At 40.7% G+C, this 18,261-nt stretch overlaps 1 protein-coding gene across 5 annotated transcripts in view; it reads left to right on the top strand.

Moving 5' to 3' along the window:
- The first annotated feature begins 1,305 nt into the window (after nucleotides 1-1,305).
- Nucleotides 1,306-18,261, top strand: part of pam (peptidylglycine alpha-amidating monooxygenase) — a 56,199-nt gene continuing 39,243 nt past the window's right edge. For 2 of the 5 annotated variants that reach the window (XM_049019374.1, XM_049019371.1), the window contains exons 1-4: nucleotides 1,306-1,559; nucleotides 13,917-14,496; nucleotides 15,117-15,237; nucleotides 17,491-17,548. In XM_049019374.1, coding sequence (XP_048875331.1) covers nucleotides 14,405-14,496; nucleotides 15,117-15,237; nucleotides 17,491-17,548 — 271 coding nt within the window. In that variant the 5' untranslated portion in view covers nucleotides 1,306-1,559; nucleotides 13,917-14,404. Of the gene's footprint in view, nucleotides 1,560-2,034; nucleotides 2,075-3,537; nucleotides 3,655-13,916; nucleotides 14,497-15,116; nucleotides 15,238-17,490; nucleotides 17,549-18,261 lie in introns of those variants that run through there. The other 3 variants (XM_049019372.1, XM_049019375.1, XM_049019373.1) reach the window with 3 other exon arrangements.

The following is an 18,261-nucleotide window of genomic DNA, read 5'->3' as shown; positions in this document are numbered from 1 at the left end:
ACAGGGCACACACACCATGCACTCACACGGGCAATTTAGAAGGTCCAATCAGCCTCAGCATGTTTTTGGACTGTGGGGGGGGGGGGGAAACCGGAGTACCTAGAGGAAACCCCATGACGACATGGGGAGAACACTCCACACACATGTGACCCAAGCAGAGACTCGAACCTGGGTCCCAGAGGTGTGAGGCAACAGTATTAACCACTGCACCACCATGCCGCCCCACATACAGCATATCAAAATACATGAATGGGATACATGAATATGCTGTATGTGGGGCGGCATGGTGGTGCATATGGTGGATATAATGAATCCCTTACGTGAAAAGAGGCAGACATTACTCTGTCATCATGACACAAAAATTCAATAATGATCATTGATTGTTTCTGACCATTCTGCTTTAATATGTGAAAGTTAACTCTTTTTCCAAGATGTTTCATCAGAAATGTTGCAAAAAGAAGAGAAGGATTTGCCTTCAAGTTACAGAAAAGGTAATATCTGCATTTCTGTTTAGCAAAAATGGCACTGCAACGGTAATATGAATGGGACACCTTCTGCACTGCAGCAGACCCTAAATGCCAGAACTAGAAAAGATGATTGTATTACATCTCCTGCACTCCTACATTCTCAAATCTCTTCATGACTTCTTGTTCAGCTTGAGGCAGACTGCTAAATCATTGGCATTCCAAAGTCTGGTTCCTGATTTTGTAACTAAGCCTGTACATCTTGCAAAACAACAATATGCTTTAAGATGCAGATCTCCTTCTACCACCAAGAATGATTGAAAGTAGAATTAATAATAAAAGCTGTTGGCAGTAAAGCCTTCATCTATATGGTCTATGGAACCATCTGCTAGCTAATGTAATGAATTCTGCAATCGTTTTTTTGTATTTAAATCTAGGCTGAAGACCAGCTGTTACACTCCATTTTAGCTTAGCCTATTTCTAGTGTGTCCTGATTAATTCTGCTAATGGTCTTGTAAAACTGCCATATATGTGTTTTTATGAAATGCCTTGCATATCTCAATATCAGCAGTGACTATCTGTATGAGTTTATCCTCTGCCACATATCTGCCCCCCTCTGTGTTGAATATCAGCTGAGCTTGAGGTGCAAATGCCTAGAAACTTGACCCACACCATAGCTGCAGCTCTGCCACAGTCTGACCTGTCGGACATCACCGGTGGCCCTAACTGAGCCCAAGCCGACCACACCGCGCCCCTTTTCATAAAGACCGCCCCGAAGCATTTTCCTTTACTCTTTCAGAGTCCACATGGAGGATGATTTGGGTACCTTTCGCGTAGTCGCCCCCTAGCGGACGGTAGCTAAACGCATGGAACAAGGAGAGTCTAGGGCACGAATATTATCAGCCGCTTCCGTGGAAAAACTCCACAGGACGAACGAAGCTTGAAAAAGGGGAGGGGGTGGATGTCTTTCAACAGCCGACTTTTACTTGGTTTTCCTCAAAATCTGCTCCATGTGGTATTGCCGTTCGGAGGAGCTTAGGGTTACCTCAGGTCGAGTTATCGTGCCAAGAAGGAGAGTCGAAGCAAAAAGTAAAAGTAAGTCGCTGTTTGGGCTCATTTTTACCGGGCTTGTTGCGAAACGGGGCAGAAAGGGAAACGCGGATGTGCTCGGAGAACTGCCTGCTGGTTTTTTTTTTTTTAACTATATGGCTTAGGAACTTGGCTACTTATTGGGAATGCCACCCCTCAGGAATCACAGCCTTAGCTAGTTAGCTAGCAGCCGGGTTTAAAGGACTTGGGGTTTGGGGAGAGCACAACCCCGCTGTGAAGCTAAGCTAACCCGGCTGCTCGCTACCTAGCAATCCGACGGCGGTGGCGGTCTCCGCGCTGGGTTACGGTCACTTTACGGCCGGGTCATTTGCAGACCGACGTGTACTGCTATCCTGGTACCGAAGGGCGGGCTCCGGGGGGTGTGCGGGGGGGTACTGTCTGCGGCGGATTTGCCAAGTTGTTGCGCTGTTTAGCCTGCACTTGCAGCCTGAAAGTGAAACTGCTGTGTTTCTTATTGTAGGTCGACACACCTTGTCTGGGAGCTGTGATAATCCTTAGAGGTAAAATAACTATTCGCTCAATTATGAATGACACAAATTCAGCTAGACTACGCAAGTTAGTTTCTCAGCCGTCTTTTGCTTTTGTCCTGCTGACATTTTCTTGCTGCACTTCTGTTGTTTAAATTTGCGCAGACTTCTAACGACTTTGTAGAGCTAGAAGTGTTTTTGGTAATTTAATTTAATTATTTCGTCAAAGTGTAACCAGCTGCCTTTGTCGTTGTTATGCTGATTTTGACATGTAGACGCTGGTAACGTGTCAGTGTGTGTGTCTAATAAAAGAGGCGTTTCGCAATATTCCAGCTGTCTGGGGACCTTGTAGTGATTATGAAGGAATATAGCGGTTATTGTTCCTTGAAGAACATCTGGAGGTGTTAAAATAGGAGCGTAGTTACTGCGGAGAAGCGCCGTGTAACTCGGGCTACGTTCACTCTCTCACGTAGGTAGGGCACGTTGCTCCCTTAGTCATCAGCCGACGCCTTTAGGGATATCTAACAAAATCCATAATAATAATAAAAAATAACACGCCGATAAAGGTTTTAAGCAATTTATATTACCTTAGAGTTTGATAGATTTTTATTTAAATATTAGTGTTACCTACCAATTAAGTTGCCATTCTCGATTACAATTAAGTTATTACGGTATATCTTTGTTGTATTATTGAAGTTTTTCTTTTTCATTTATAATGATTATTATTGGAATTAGAAGTAATAGTAATGCTTCCCATAATAATCATTCTCCATTCTTCCAGGAAGACCCCATCACCCACTTTTCTGCCATCACATCCATTATACTGGATGATGAAGGTCTTGGCTGTTGGGCTTGGGTTGAGTGCTTTTATTGGCATTGACACTCCAGATCCTCCAAATTTAATTACTGAGAGCTGATGCAGTCACATCTGCAGGATCGGTTGGTGGGATCCAGAAATAGGTAATATATCATGGCCGGCTGCGAGGAGTATTTATTTCTATTAAAAAGAAGCTCAATCGATGTGGGTACAGAAAACGAACAGACTTAGTTGTTATGTGCGTCCTCATGTGGCGTAAGTCTAGTGAAATTGAAATGTTCCTTTTTTTCAGAGACTTTTTTTCCCTGTGGCATGGATCTTGCCTCTGTTTTTCACTAAGCGCCATTAGAGTTAGTGACAAAACAATAATAGATTAGGCCTAATTTTCTCTAGACAGGATGGTGAAGTTATTTCTGGTTCCTCCTTCCCCTGCTACCTGGCGATAATAAGATCTAGCAGATATCTTCTTTGCTGCCTGTCAGATCTCTGGCCCTTGTGGAAACTCTCATTTTCAGCATTGATTGCCAGCCTAAATAGCCCAAGCCCCATAGCAGTCCAGACAATTAAGGTCTTTTGACTGTGAGTGCAAAGAACGGTTACCATAGTTTCCTCTGCATCTAGTCTTAGGCGATGATGTCAGTGAGCATGCTGTGCTTATTCTCAGCATCTCTGTCACCTCCAATGTCTCCTTCTCCTCCCCTCTCCATGTATTGAGTCACTCATGGCACAATATCATTCCTGCTGTTTCTTTCCAGTCCATCATTTGCTTCAGTTCAGACCTGAGTGTGACAGCAAGGTAAGGAGCTTATGAAAGAGCTACATTTCGGTGGGTTAGCCTAAATGCCGAATGGGTCTTTTATATGAATAGATAATCTTTTGACATTCTGGGCCCTGAGTATTTTTTTATGGTTATTTCATAGTGTCAGAACCTCTCTATTAATGGGTAGTGAGGTTGTACTAACCAGGTCTCTTTAACCTCACACTATGGCAAAAATGTCAGGCCTCTTGGGAGGAGAACAGTAGCGGTTCAAGATACTTGGAATTGACTGTGGAAGCTCTTGGGTTGCCATGGTCTATTTTTGCTTGTAGCACATCAGAAGCAGTAAGGGGTGATCATGTGGTGTGTGGTTTTTAGTGTTCTTTGAAAAGACAGTGGTGCCTTAAATGTATAGAGCTCTATGTAGAGGCTGTGGTATTTCACCCAAAAGGGAAAATTTGCTTTTTTTTTTTTTTTTTGATGTTGCATAGGAGAGATGCGTTTCTGAAAATACATAAAAGCGACTCATTTAACAACAATTTTTTAACTTTGAAAACCAGTTAGCCTTATTAACATTATTAACATTGCATCACAGAGTATCAGTTTCCAACTTCAACGGGATTATTGTATTTTATAGTTGGCTAATTACAGGCTTTATAACTAATGGGATCTTACTGCAACATTTGATCTGGTTTCAGACGTTGCTGCACTGCTGAGCACCTGTTTAGCGAGTCTATAAGCCTTATAGACTAAATTGCATTTAAATTCAGCAGTAATTGGAAGGACTGCATCTCTGAATGTCATTGCAAAATATTTCACGTTAAAATACATTTCGTTTAATGTTTGTGATGCTTTGTTGATCTTTTAGCTACTTTTATAAAATAATATATTATGGCTTGTGCTTTAATCAACATTTTTTCAAACATTTGGTGGTGTCCTTCTGGCACTTTATCATTTCAAGGTTTCTTTCTGTTGGAAATTAGATAGACATGATGCAAAAATATTACTGCCAGATAATCCATAATCATTTAGTTTTGATTTTATATATAGCTCTATGGACTTCAAAGTAAGTGGCTCAAATTCTTATTTCTGTTTGCATATTTATTGTGAGCTCTTCCATTGTATTGTAGCCATCCCATAATACAAAATTTGTTTAATAATTTGTCAACAGAGTGCATGGCAGTACTTGGCATGTATAAATGGTAAAGGAGAGCGATGGTTCTATTTCCATATATATCGTATTTTTATAGATACAATAACCTATTCAAAGTGGAATTAAACAGTTTTTGGCTTGAACCTTCATGCTAATGATGTATTAAAATCAGCGGTTCAGGGAGTGAAGGAAAAATGACTAATATTAGAATGAGAGAGGAGCTCTTCTGAATACGAATTAATTTTGATAGGGAAAAATAAATCTAATTAATAATGTATTTCTGCAAAGCAGATGTGTGGCTCTTTTTGGCTTTTTGGAAATTGAATGTGTATTTCTGTCGGTTTTTTCCCACCTATTTGGTCTTAAAAAAACAACAAATGAGAGAAACAATTAATGTCAGCGTTTATATGGCTGGCCCCTGTTGGGGACAAAGAATACCATTGTTTTCTAGCAGGGTTGCCCGATAGTGCTTGGAGATTTGGCTACATGAACAGCATAAAAGGTATATGTTGAACTAGTTAATATTATCTGGTATAAAATGTGGGCAGAATAAAACCAGAATACAATATAACAGAAGAAACAAAAATGAACGATCATGATAGTTATAGAAAATGGCAACCCATTCCTCTTTGGGCATGTTTCTGCCATAATAAATGTGTTGTTAGAACTAAAATTAGGTGTAGAGACATGGACTTAGCTGGATGATCAGGTGAGGATGTCCCTCCGAAAGAGTGGGAGCTTGCAGAATTTCTCAGACTCGCCCTTTAATTTAGTAATTCAGTGTCTTAAGTGCAGCTGTTTGCATTGTGGGAGGAAACCCACACAGACATAAGAATACATAAACCCGAGACGTGCGGAGGTGGCCACATTGCCCTCTGAAGACGCGTCATGGGTGTCTCCGTCTTATCTCACTGCATGGTTACTGGCTATTATTCTGCCCTGTGTAGAAAAATAAATACCTGTCATGCTTTATTTATACTGTTTACAATAACATTATAAAGCTACTCAGTTATTTGAAGGTACCTGCTCTCATAATAAATACGGTATAAAACGTGAGTGGTCTTTAAGGGTCTTTTTAAGGTTTCCTTGGATTGTGAAGTTTTAATTTTTTATCACATTTTCATGTTAATTTTGTATTATTAGGACCAAGATTTCTACTTTTGCCTTTAGTTTCTCACAGAGGTAATAAGCACGTAAAAATATATGCATTTTTTGTAAATTACATTTCTATTTCATTTATGCTATTTTAAGCACTGTAAACTATTATCTTCCTGCTGACCGGAATAAATATTGCTCACATTTTGCAATTTCAATAATACTGCTGCATAGATTGATGTTTCCATAGTAACACTTTAATTTGTGTTCTACGTTGTGCACTGTTTGACTAGTTTGAATTATGGGAGTTGGCATGAAGCGCCATAAGCCTGCCGGTTTTAGGATAGTCTGGTGCCCTTGTGTAGCTGATAAACTCTGGAAATGTGCCATTGCAGCCAGGCTTGGTGTCGCCTGATAGAAACTGCCCTCAAGGTCGGTCACTTTCATTTCTCGAGGAGGTGAGGTGGTGGGGGGGGGCTTCACACAATGATTATGCACAGCTTGACATTCAGTGTCTCGGGTTACTCAGTGGCTTGAGAGAAGAACGGCTGCGGGCGGGGGTGGACAGTCTAATGAAGGGGCTAGGTGTACATGAGCTGGCATGGGTGACGTCACACGTATCAATCAGCAGGAAAGGGTTCTTAAAGTCTATTAAATGTCCACATGGCGACTGTGTCAGTTAACAACAGTAACTCACCCACCCAACCGTTGTTCATTGGATGTAAGATCAGCATGTCCTTGCAGTCCAGTCCCCCCTCGTCCTCAGCCTTTACTGCACACCCGTCTGCCCCTCAAGCGACGCATCGCATACACAATTGTATCTTTGGATGCAACGAACGTTGTTACGGTGCTTTGTAGCTTTTTGTAAGTTGCTCCTCTTCAGCGTAGGGATGACAGATGAGGGAGCGACGCACTCTGGATTAACGGGCTTTCCTAGGTCTCATTGTATTTGTCGCTGAGTAAAATAATTTAGGAGCAGTTAGTCAGACAGTAAAGCAGAAACATTGATGAAAATGGAAGGCTTAGCACAGGCTGAGTCTTTGGGCTTCACGCCTTAGCAGGAGAAGGATGTTGCAGTTAGCACAGTGATTCAGAAGCCGGGTGGCTGCATTGGTACTGTATGTTCACACAATAAACTCTGCCCAGTGAGCAAAGTATAATCCTATCCATTGCCCAATATAAAACTCGCCTACAAAGGAGAAATGTCTTGTGAAATTGCGAAGTCGTTGCCATGTTTCTGTGGCTTTGCGTGCTTTTCTGGGGGTGTATGCCCGAAAGGCGCCCTGGTTCTGCCCGTGTAAATACGGGAACCATCTGCTTGTAGATCTCAGAAAATGGCTGCCATTCCTCATCCTTTCATTATAGTAAGTCGTCTTGGGCACATGGATGTGTTTGCAGGCATGTGCCCTCTGCTGCCCCCTCCATATCACTGGTAGTACATCATCAGAATGGGAGGCAAGGTAGGTTTTTTGTTTTATCTTGCATATTCAGGCTATGTGTTTCCGCTTTGAATGTGTGGAAGTGTATATAATCAGAATTATTTTAAAGTACCTGTGAGTTTTATTAGTTGCAAGGTGTAGGTGTTATAGTACATGAAGGAAAAAAGTCTAAAAAAGTAAAATATTAACATACTTGATAATAGTTCTTGCAGATTTAATTTCAAATTAATAGTACTGGTAAAAATAGCCATTATATAAGTTGTCATTAAACATGTATAAATTTTGTTTTTGAACTGTTATGCTAAATAAATGTCGTCAAAGACATTACCATATGATTTTTTAAATTTTGGTTTGAACACATGGGGTGGAAAGTGCTTTGTAGTATATGTACCCTGTTGTGGGCCTGTGAGTGAGGGTACTGCAGCGAGCTGGAGGGAAAGCAAACGCAATCAGAGCAGGCAGTGACGTGACGCAGCCCCCCCTCCCACTGGCGGGTGCTGTGGACAAAGGGAGCATGGACCTGGCCAGGCAGATGGCTTGCGGGCTGCTCCAGCTGGGTATACTAGTTGCCTCTCTGGACAAACTGCCCAGCCAGCCCTCTTCTCTCTGGCCACAAATTGAAATTTCCATTACCGTCACAGGCAGTTTTGTCTAACCCACTGTGTAATACGTGCACATTGTAACATCGGTACTGCATCCAAGGTGAATTTTATAGTGCACCATTTTTTGTCATTTGGCCTTCTGTTAGATGTCAGATGTTTTTTCAGAAGTAAAATTCCAGTTTAAAGTTTGTTTTTTTCCTTTAAGGGTACAATAGCAAACCTTTGCTGAAATTTGAGCTGCCAGGCATTTTGTCATGTTTTAGTCTTACTAACTAGAATAGCTTAATTGCAAAAAAAGGGAAAAACCTTTTTGAAATTAAGGTTCAGAGTTGCTGCCATGTACTGTAGCTAAATATTGAGCAATGACACAACTAGCGGCAGTGGCCGTGATTAATATATATTTTTCAGAAACCTTGGAAATGTACCTTAGTAAAGAAATTAAAAGTAAACTACTAAACAGAAATATGTATTCAATTTTATTGATAGTAAAATCTGCTTACCTGTTTCATTTAATTGGAGGCAATATATTACCAGAATATTTAAATACATTCTTTAGATCATGTGTAACCTATTGTACAGATAATAAAATTGTGAATTTTCTGTAAAATTAATTATTAAAGCTACCCATATAACGATTCATTTGCACTTACGGCTTTCGGTGGTCTTGGGGCTTCAGATCGTAGAATCGGTTTGACTTTGACCTACAAATTATATATTCATAGGAAGTGTACTGCCAACTGTGCAAGTTCAGCTTTTCTAATTTTAATATATATGTAGTCACAAATTTTATATCATTCAGATCTTTGGCTTTAATGTCCATTTCGTTTTACATTGCTCCTTAATATTCCTTAATGTTACCTCTCCGATATATACAAAGTTGTTTATTTAATATTATAATTGCAGATTCCTTGAAGGTCCATAGGCTGTTTCATGTGACTTAAAAGCAGTGTGAACAAATAAAGGCAGATCACCGCGTTTGGTTCCCCTCAAAGCGTTTAAAAGCAGGGCAGTTCTCCCCGGGCAGCCCTTTGTGCTGGGTGACAGATTGGTCTTACTTTGTTTGGCCCCAGTTCTGCCTTTTCTCTAATTGTCATTTGGACGTGTCCTCCATTCCGTAAGGTCATTTTGCTGTCAGATGATTCTTCCTGTTGTGCCAGTTTTGGCTAAGAAGTTTAATGAAGCCCGTAGATAGCTGGATATTGTTTTGTTAATCTTACTTATCTTGCTTTTTATACACACACACACACACACACACACACACACACACACACACACACACATATATATATATGCACAATGACATATTTAATGCTGTGTTCCTATTTATACAGTATGTTTCCATTCTGATGTAAATTCTCCATCCCCCCCAATCTGCTTGAAATAAGGTTTTATTTACTGGTAATTTCCATCATATGTTTTTTTTTTTTTTTTTTTTTTTTTTTTACTTTTCAGTTCTGAAGATGATTTCTGTACACATGGGTAAATTTCCTTCGCTTTGTTGTGGTTGGTTTATGGGTGTAATTTTATTTGTAATAACTTGCTGTTCAGGTCATGGTTGGAGCATCAATACATCCCCAAAAGAATTTTGTTACACTCACGGATATCCTCTGTCTCCTGTTTTCATCCACAATCCTCAACTTTGAGATTTTGATACCTTTTCTAATCTGTTGTGATGATCCAAGTTCACAGATGTAACTGGGTTGTATGGTGCTTCTGTTTTACTGAATTTTTTGGTATAATCTCGACCAGGAACCCTTCAGCAGGAAACAAAAGCATTTTAATGCTACACTTTTGGAATAAATGATTCTATACAATATATCTGTGGATATACAGATATGCAAGGAGCTGTACCATTTTGATTATTGACTCCCCAAATTCCATCAAAATCTATAATAAAAATGAGGGCCTTACCTACCTCTATCCTCCTTGTTATTTTCCCACTCATAAATATTTTGCTTATATCTTGAGATTGACAGGTTATGGTATGCGCTAAACTGTCACCTCATAGATGGTTTTTTAAAATGTGTAACTTATTTGTTTTTCTCCAGCATTGTTGTATGTTTTGCAGTTAACTACGCCTGGGCTTCTTCTGGACTGCCTGGCCGGCTTTCTGTTTTAACTTACCCTACTTCTATCTCTCTGACACAGCAAAAACACTCCATGAGCTTTAGCAGTGCAGCCATCCCTGAGACAAAAATCACAGACACTTTCTAATGGCACTAATGGAAGCTCGTTTTGTCTTCCTCCCAAACTTTTGGGGTCATTTAAAATAGTGCTTCCCCATTGTGTCTATATTTGGCATGAGAGTGAAAGAAAATCAGACCACATAGCAGGTAAGATGCAGTTTATATGCAGCTGCGGAACTGTGGGACGGCCGGGGGCTTCAGAGGCTGGCCGGAGTTTTGGCATTAAGACCTGCAGAAATCTATAATTTTAATGCTGGTGTTTTAGTTGGGCCTTTGTGCAGTGTGGTGCTTCGGCTGTTCATGTTTGAGCTCTCCTTATACCATGTAATGCATGTAGCATCGCATTTCCAATTAAATTCCCACCAAAATGTATTTTACTTGGGTGCAGCTGAATGATTTGGGGGATTTTTCAAATTAAAATGTTGTAAGATTGTTACAAGGAATTCTGGATTAAATCACATTAAAAACCCAAACATAGCTTTACAAAATGGCATGTTATAAACTGGACAGTGAATATTAGTATTAAGAGGCTTAATTTTTTAAATCTGTTTTGCTCGAAGGGGGGTTTAGTCCATTTATTAGGTCTGGCATGACCGTCATAGAGGTTGTTTTTGTTACTGTTTGCTGGCATAGAATTAGCATTTACATTTGAAAGTAAATTGCTCATGGGTACATTTTACGAAGAAACATACTATGTAATATCATGTTTATGTTCTTTTATTTTGCCTAGGTTTCAAAATTTAAAAGTAATTCTCTCTGTTTATTAATTAATGTGGTGATTTAAGCTGAAGGATTGAACCTGTCTGGAGCTGGTTATTTGCATCTGAAGCTGAATATGGTCCTGTGGCAGTGTTTCTCCTGAAGCTGGTTCCTTAGTGTAGCACTCTGGGACCTGTAGTATGTAAAGAGAGACATTTACTTGGCAAGGAGTGTATCCAGCCTCCTTGGTAAGGGGGAATGACGTCGGAGCTAGGCACTGTCATCTGATATACTATTGGAATCTACTAAAAGGTAAAATAGAGGATTCGGAAATTATTTTGAATATTTATCTACTCGGCTTTTCAGCTTAGGTCAATATTTTTTATTTATTTTTTCCTGGTATGAGCCCCCATGTGGGTATATTTTGAAATGTTGCTAGAGCAAAGAACAGCTGAAATTATTGATTAACATTGCAGCTACAACAAAGATCGTTTTCTCCATACTGCAGCTTGTTTGTTTGGGGGAGGGGGGCGGGGGGGGGGCTTGAAAAAAGGAGCTGTTGTATGCCAGCTTTCGGACTCCGATGGCCCATTTTGCTTCTTGCAAATTCCCCTGGAAGATGTCAACAAACGCACCGTCTTGTAATTACTGCCGCTGTTGGCTTTCACTTGGATTGCTTCACTTATTATAAAAAAAATGAGAGACTATATATTTAGACACTGGGGCCGCTGCAGTTCTGAGCGTGAGTCATCTGCGTGCGACCCCCCCCCCCCCCCCCCCCGGGACCTCTGCTGTGACGCTGCCAGTGCCCGGTTGTCAAGAGGATGTCTTTGAGGACACGTCATTGGGAGCAGGAAGAGGGGGGTGTGTGCGTGAGTGCGTGTGTGCGTGCGCGTTCGTGTGTTTGTGTGTGTGTGGGCAGGTGGGAGGGTCAAGCCTGAATTCCTGTCATATTTCTAGCTGCATCCTGCTCACATGTAGTGATAGCTGTGTGTGTATATATATGTATGTATATATTTCCCTGTTGCATCGCAGTTACATGACAAGCTGCTGGTGCTCGATGCTTTGACCAGTCAAGCCTCCCCACTTGGCGCAGAGTTTTGTTTTAGTGGTTATGCTGCCCCCGTGTCTCGCTTGCTTCCCGGCCCGCAGCGTCACCACCTCTGATACTCCAATATGCTCCCTGCAAATTCTATTTTTTTTTTTTTACTTGGACCCCTAGTGACACACCACTGTACACAGCCTGCAGGAGGTAGCAAAAATAACAAAAAAAGATGTTGACGTCTTGTTTGAAATTTGCAAATGGGGGGTGGTTGGAAGCAATGTGCTGAATGCCTGTCAAAATTTTCCCAAGCATCTGTTCCTGCAGTTTTTCTTTCGAGGTCTTTTTAAGTTGACCTCTGCTGACTACCTGCCAGTGACTGCTAGTTTTTCTTAATTATTGGTGTCAACTGTCTTTATTTTCATTTGCCATGTTTTCCAACAATAGTATTTAGTATTTTTCATATAGAAGAAATTTCTATGGAGTTTATATCTACTATTTTCTATAGAACTCAATAGCATATTAAGAAAAATCTGCTAGTAGTACGTTTGTATATTATTAGTGCATTTTATTTACATGAAGTTGTGTTTGTCCATATGTGTGTCTACGAATATTTTGGCTGTGCAGTCTGTTAAATGGCTTTTACTCAAATTTTCTGTCATAGCTGTGAGTGCTGAAGGGAAACATCTAAGGTGAAAGTTCAAGTACATTAAACAGCACCATTTTCATGCTCGTTCAGCACTACGGCTGTGACGCTCTTTGGCCTGAAACAGGGATGCAGAGGCTGTGAACTTTGTTGCAGAGAGCATGACAGGGAAATAATCGAATCCATGCTGAATTCGAATGGAAGATGCTAAGTGTTTCCAAACTTAGATTATGTTTTAGTTTAGGTTTTTATTGTTTTGTGCATTGTCGTGCAAGAAGAATATTATTCTGAGGTATTTCCTGGTTTCAGATGACTAGCTGTTACAGTTAGAAACCTTATACCATAATGTGTTGATGTTTACAGATGTGGGATGCCGCTGGTCACTGAAAAAAGCCGCAGGTGATTTACAGGGATTCAGTGCCTCTCTATTGATCAATATGTTATATTGATGCCCTTGTGAGGAAGCAGAGTAACTTCTAACAGAAATAGACCCGATGGAACTCAAAAGACGAATGACCTAGTAAATCCAGGCAAAGAAGTTTGACAGATGTGAAAAATATATATGACTGTGGCCCTAGTTTCTTTTTTATAAGTCGTTTATGCCATTGAATTTGTTCCTGTAATGAAATATTGCATCTCTATTTCCAACGTTATTATCTTTCAACAGTAATGATGTAACATCATAGTCATATCTCAGAAATAAAAAAATAAAAATAAAAATGTTTTTTGAGAGAATGCCTTTAGGCTATTTGGTAATCAGCCGGTACGCTGTGTTGGTTGTATTTCGTACGAACACAACACGAACGTATAGCATTACTGTAAGAGTGACATTTTCTCAGTATTAATTTGTTTAGGAGATAAGGTTATTATTGCGCCTGGTGGTTTTGCTCACGTAGGACGGCGATGTCTTCCCTGGCTTTTAACTTAAACAAGCCAAGATCGTTGCAGCAGAACGAGTGTCTGTATTATTGCTTTTACTATTAATATTATTATTATTTTTCCCATTCGGTCATGTTTTCTGGATGCGTGTGGGGAATCCTCTTTACTGTGAAAGGCTCTTATTGGATTACTGCTATCATCTGAGGCCTTGTATTATTTATTTTTAACCCCCCCCCCCCCACCACCACCACCACCACCACCACCATTCCTTTCATGTGTCACCAACAAGCTTCTCATTTCAATATTATGGCTGCCATGTGTTTTGCTGCACTGCAGACTGTATTTATACATTTTTAATGAAAGAAAACCAGGAATGGGGGGGGGGGGGGGTGAAATCATTGGACGTTTATTGCACGGACGGGACTGGCGTTCAGTTGTGGGATGGCTTGTCAACTGTTATAACAGGAATGTAATAAAATCTCAGTTTGCATTTGCTGAGGGGAAACTGAAGCCGGAGCTCTGATCTTAGGATGTCCGCTTCTTTCTGTTTTTCCCCCTAGGTTCTGGATGAAGAGCGGTGATGTGAATGCGATACGCCGAGGGAGTGATAACCCACAGATTTCTGCTTATTAATTTCCAAGATCCGCCGCCTCCTCGCGCTCTCTACGGTGGCAGTGGTCCTGGGCAGCGTTTAGCGACCGGACCGTCACGCAGAATTTCCACAGCTGTCGCCGGACGTCTGCGAGCGGGCAGAAGTCGGCGCGTGCGGGCACTTGTGACGGGAGTGGAGGGGGGTAGGAGGAAAGAAGAGGGGGAGTTTGTTTTTTTTTTCTTCCTTTCCCTCGGACCGAACGAGCAAACAATCACTCGGCAGCCTCGCGCTCTCCGTAGATGGACTGGAGGCGGGCTGAGAGCGCAGAGCGGATCGGCAGCCTTTGAAGGCGCAGCGCTGTATTAATGCCGCTTTCCGCTGCTTGGATCGTCTCATCTTCAGGTGCACAGCGGCCCCTTCTTCCTCACTAATTCGGCGAGCAGCAGCACGGGCGGTATGGGAGTCCTCATTTGCTACGCGGTTATTCTCGCTCTCGTCTGTCAGAGCCGCAGCCTGGCTGTCAGAAATCCACTTTACCGGATTAAAAGGTAGGACGCCACACGTCGTTTTTAAATGCTAATGAAGTGCCACGCAGATGGCAGGTTTTGTTAGTGTGAAATGCATACAGGAGCTTTTGAAGGTTTTTGCCCCTTTGGATCCTCTCCTGTTTTGTCAGGATTTGGTTCAAGAGCTACTTTTTGAATAAAGTTTCTATGAGGTTAAAACTAATGGATGTAATTGATTGAAAACTGCAATTAAATTTATGTTGAACTATTTAATATTGTTTATAAATACATTTAATAATTAAAGCTGGCCTTGTTTTTTAATTTTGTTTTTACCTTATTCAAAGATGTAGAAACGGTTCAGGCTATGTCTGTCCTACATTCTATTCCATATTTTTTTTTATTCTCTGTGTGTGTATGAATATGAAAAATTCTTGATGTTGAAATTAAGTATGCAGTTTTTAGCGCTGAGACTTTTATCTATTCAGATTTTATGGAAGTTTAAAATAAATGTTGTTTTAATGATAATGGCTAAACATTGTTTTGTAATTTTTTTTGTCAGTTTGCTTTACTTAAATACGTAAAATATCGAGATGCACTGTAAGCTTGGGGTCGAGCATTGGCTGATATTGTCAGCTTCTCATCTTGCTCCATACGTCGTGCAGGTATCAGGAAAATGAGAGGGCTAGTGTTAATGACTGCCCCAGGACCTGGCAGCCCGTCATACAGCCCAATGCCTACAATTACTCAATGGATATCCGCATGCCCGGTGTCATTCCAGCTGTGGTGAGTCCCTCCGAAACCGATCCAGCAGCGGAGGGTGGGCAGGTGGGCGGACGGATGTCTAACTCGCACATTTAACCTTTATTTAAATACGCTGTCTTAATTAATGCAGGATACGGAAACATGGGAAATGACTTAGGAAAACATGCAACGTAAATGCGTGCAGCATTAGGTAGCTAATTAATTCAATGCTCTTTTTACACATTCCTGTTGCATATATTAAACTTCCCAGAACATGCAAATGTCATTTTATTCACAAGGAGGCATTTACTGTTTTAAGCTCTCACTGTAGTTTCTGAAATCATGTTGGGCAGTATAAGGAGAGTCTTACAGGAATCGTCATGTCGTCGTGCGTTGCATTGTTTCCTGGCAGCATCTGTTAGGACGAGGATGTCCATGTCCATCTCACTGTGTCAGTACAGATTGATTGTTTTATAATTCGATCATTAGGAAGGGCATGACTCATTGTTACCGATAGACCTAATTGTTTCTATGGCTCAGCAAGTATAGATCTCCAAAGAGGATTTTCTGCTGCCAGAGAACAGTAGCTGGCCACCCTAAAAGGAGCGGAGAGAGATAAGAGGGCCTGGACATGTTACATAAATTAAGATCCAGCCTGTGAATCTGTGATGGTCACGGTTTATGAAAGTTGTTAGGAGCAGTTCAGGAAGGGCGAGTTGTTGTTATTCTCCATGCAGGTCTATGAGTCATCTGCCAATGATTCATCGCAATCCTTCACTGATAACTTTACTAAAAGGAGTACACAGTCATAACATCACCAAAATACAAGATTTGAGATTAACCCAATATCTTAAGTAATACTGTGTTGTTGAAGCCTAGGATGTGAAATACCCTTCACCTCAGCCCTATGCCATAATTAATGTTTTCTTCTCACCGGTCCGTTGACTCATTTGGATGTGGTGTAATTTTTAAGCTTTTGATATACCCAAGAAGAATGGACTATTTGTCAACAATTTGTGTAATTTTTCCCAAATCTCTAATAGGATTGTTTTTATTAATTCTTCGTATGCAGGTAAATTAAGTATAGGGTTGTATGTTGAAGAAATGTTGCTTGACTATTGGAGGTATGATGGTGTGGTGATGGTTGTCTGGTCACTGCGAGACCCCTGAGCAATGGGCACAAAATGGTGCCCAGTCTTCATCTTCAGCACTCATCCGAGACACTATAATGGACGAAAATAATTATAAAAATTTGATATTTAAAATTCAGATCATCTTGCCAATGATCAGTTTGTACTTGTTACATTATTCAGTTTTGGTATTTTAAGAACTTGGTAATGGTTTGATAAATTTGATACAATTTTATTAAATTTAAGGATTGCAAGTAAATCTTCTAAAATATTTTACGATGTCGTTGTAGTACCAGTAATGTTGATGATGATATTGGATACTTCATATTATTAACTTTAAAATGTCTGTCTACATTGCATTTCATTTGTTAACAATGAACTGGCAAGGGCTTGCAACCTAATGCCGCTGTTACTTAATAGATATCTAACTATAGTTCCCCAGTTGGATGTCATGATTGTAATGGCAAATTTAGACCAGTCAGATTTATCATATTCATAACCACTGCATGGCAACTGAAAGCCCTCAGCCATTGCTAAATGATTTCTTGTCATGTTTCTTAGAAGTGTACTCCATTATGGCTGCCAAAATAGGAGTTCACTCCTTGTTTTGAAGACGGATCCAGACACATTGTGGTGAATGTCAAATCTGCGAATTTACACACCAGACCTACACTGTGTGTTTCGTCAGAGTTTGTCAAGGAACATCATTGTAAGAAGGAGATCCCTGACCAGACAAAGCTTACAGTGAATCCTTCATGACATTAATGCAGTCATATTTGTCAGTGTTTCCCCATAAAAAAAGACCTTCATTATTGTGCAATTTTGCCTCATAACTTGTCCCTCTGGGTTTTGTAATGACAAGAGCGGTTGAGAAGCCAGACAAGCTCGTGCAGACAAGCTCGTTAAGGAGCCTTTGTGTTGTCCTTACGGAAGCAGTATATACTGTAACTGACTCATGACAGCCCATAGGTAGCTACAAATGTGGAACGAACACGGCAGTAAAAGAAAAGAAAGTAAATGTAACACTCTAGGTCAGTGGCCTCCTGGAGTGCCTCGCCTATGCTCAGTGGAGAGGTTGAAAAGATAAACTCACATGCCCTCTTACTGTTAACTGTCCCTGTGAAATATGAGCATGAGAGTTTATAGTGCGTTTGTGTTTTCACAGTCTGAGGCCTACTTGTGCGTGGCCGTTCAGGTGCCCAGAGAGAGGGAGTCCTACATAGGTGAGTAGCTGCGATAACCATAATGTTTGTTTGTCAATGTGGGGATGAGTGTGTGAGCTGTTCAGTAGGGTAGCTTGAGGCCTGTCGATGTCTGTAAGCCTCAGCATAAGGCTCGATAGAGCCTATCAGCAATTATTATTCCTAGCATACGGCTTCAGTGAGCCTGCCAGTGTCTATACACTTTGGAGCTGAAGTGATGGCCATTGATAAAACGTTCCAAGAATGCCTTGCGATTCTGAAATGCCAAACTATTTCTTGGTGTCAGTGTCCATTTGGATTTGGATTTGCATCATCTGAAGACAACTATGTGCATCATACAACGATTCTGGCCAAGATCTTCATTTTTGTAGCTATGGATAGACTTTAACTAATGGGGAAAAAAATTAGTCGGCGATCTTTAGTTCAACATGGGCACAAAAATTGGTTCTTCTTCCTTTTCTGAAAGTCTTTGTCCAAGCCGCCACCCATCACTTGAAGGAGAGAATTGTCAGATGTCATTTCAGGTTGTGAGATGAGGCGAGATCCCATTCCATGTAAGCGTCTAGTAAAACAGCACCCTGAAACTAGTTCCTTCAATGAGATGTATTAAAATAAATTCCTCACAGGTGTTTATTTGCGAATGTTTAAAGAGGAAACAGTGCTGCTACTGCATCAAAGCTTGTGCGACACGGCAGCGCGGAATAGCTAATAAAAATATGCGAATCCCCAAAGAT

This window comes from Brienomyrus brachyistius, chromosome 7, assembly GCF_023856365.1.
Source record: "Brienomyrus brachyistius isolate T26 chromosome 7, BBRACH_0.4, whole genome shotgun sequence".
Classification (NCBI taxonomy): Eukaryota; Metazoa; Chordata; class Actinopteri; order Osteoglossiformes; family Mormyridae; genus Brienomyrus; species Brienomyrus brachyistius.
The sequence above is the reverse complement of the archived record's forward strand: the minus strand, read 5'-3'. Positions and strand labels throughout refer to the sequence as shown.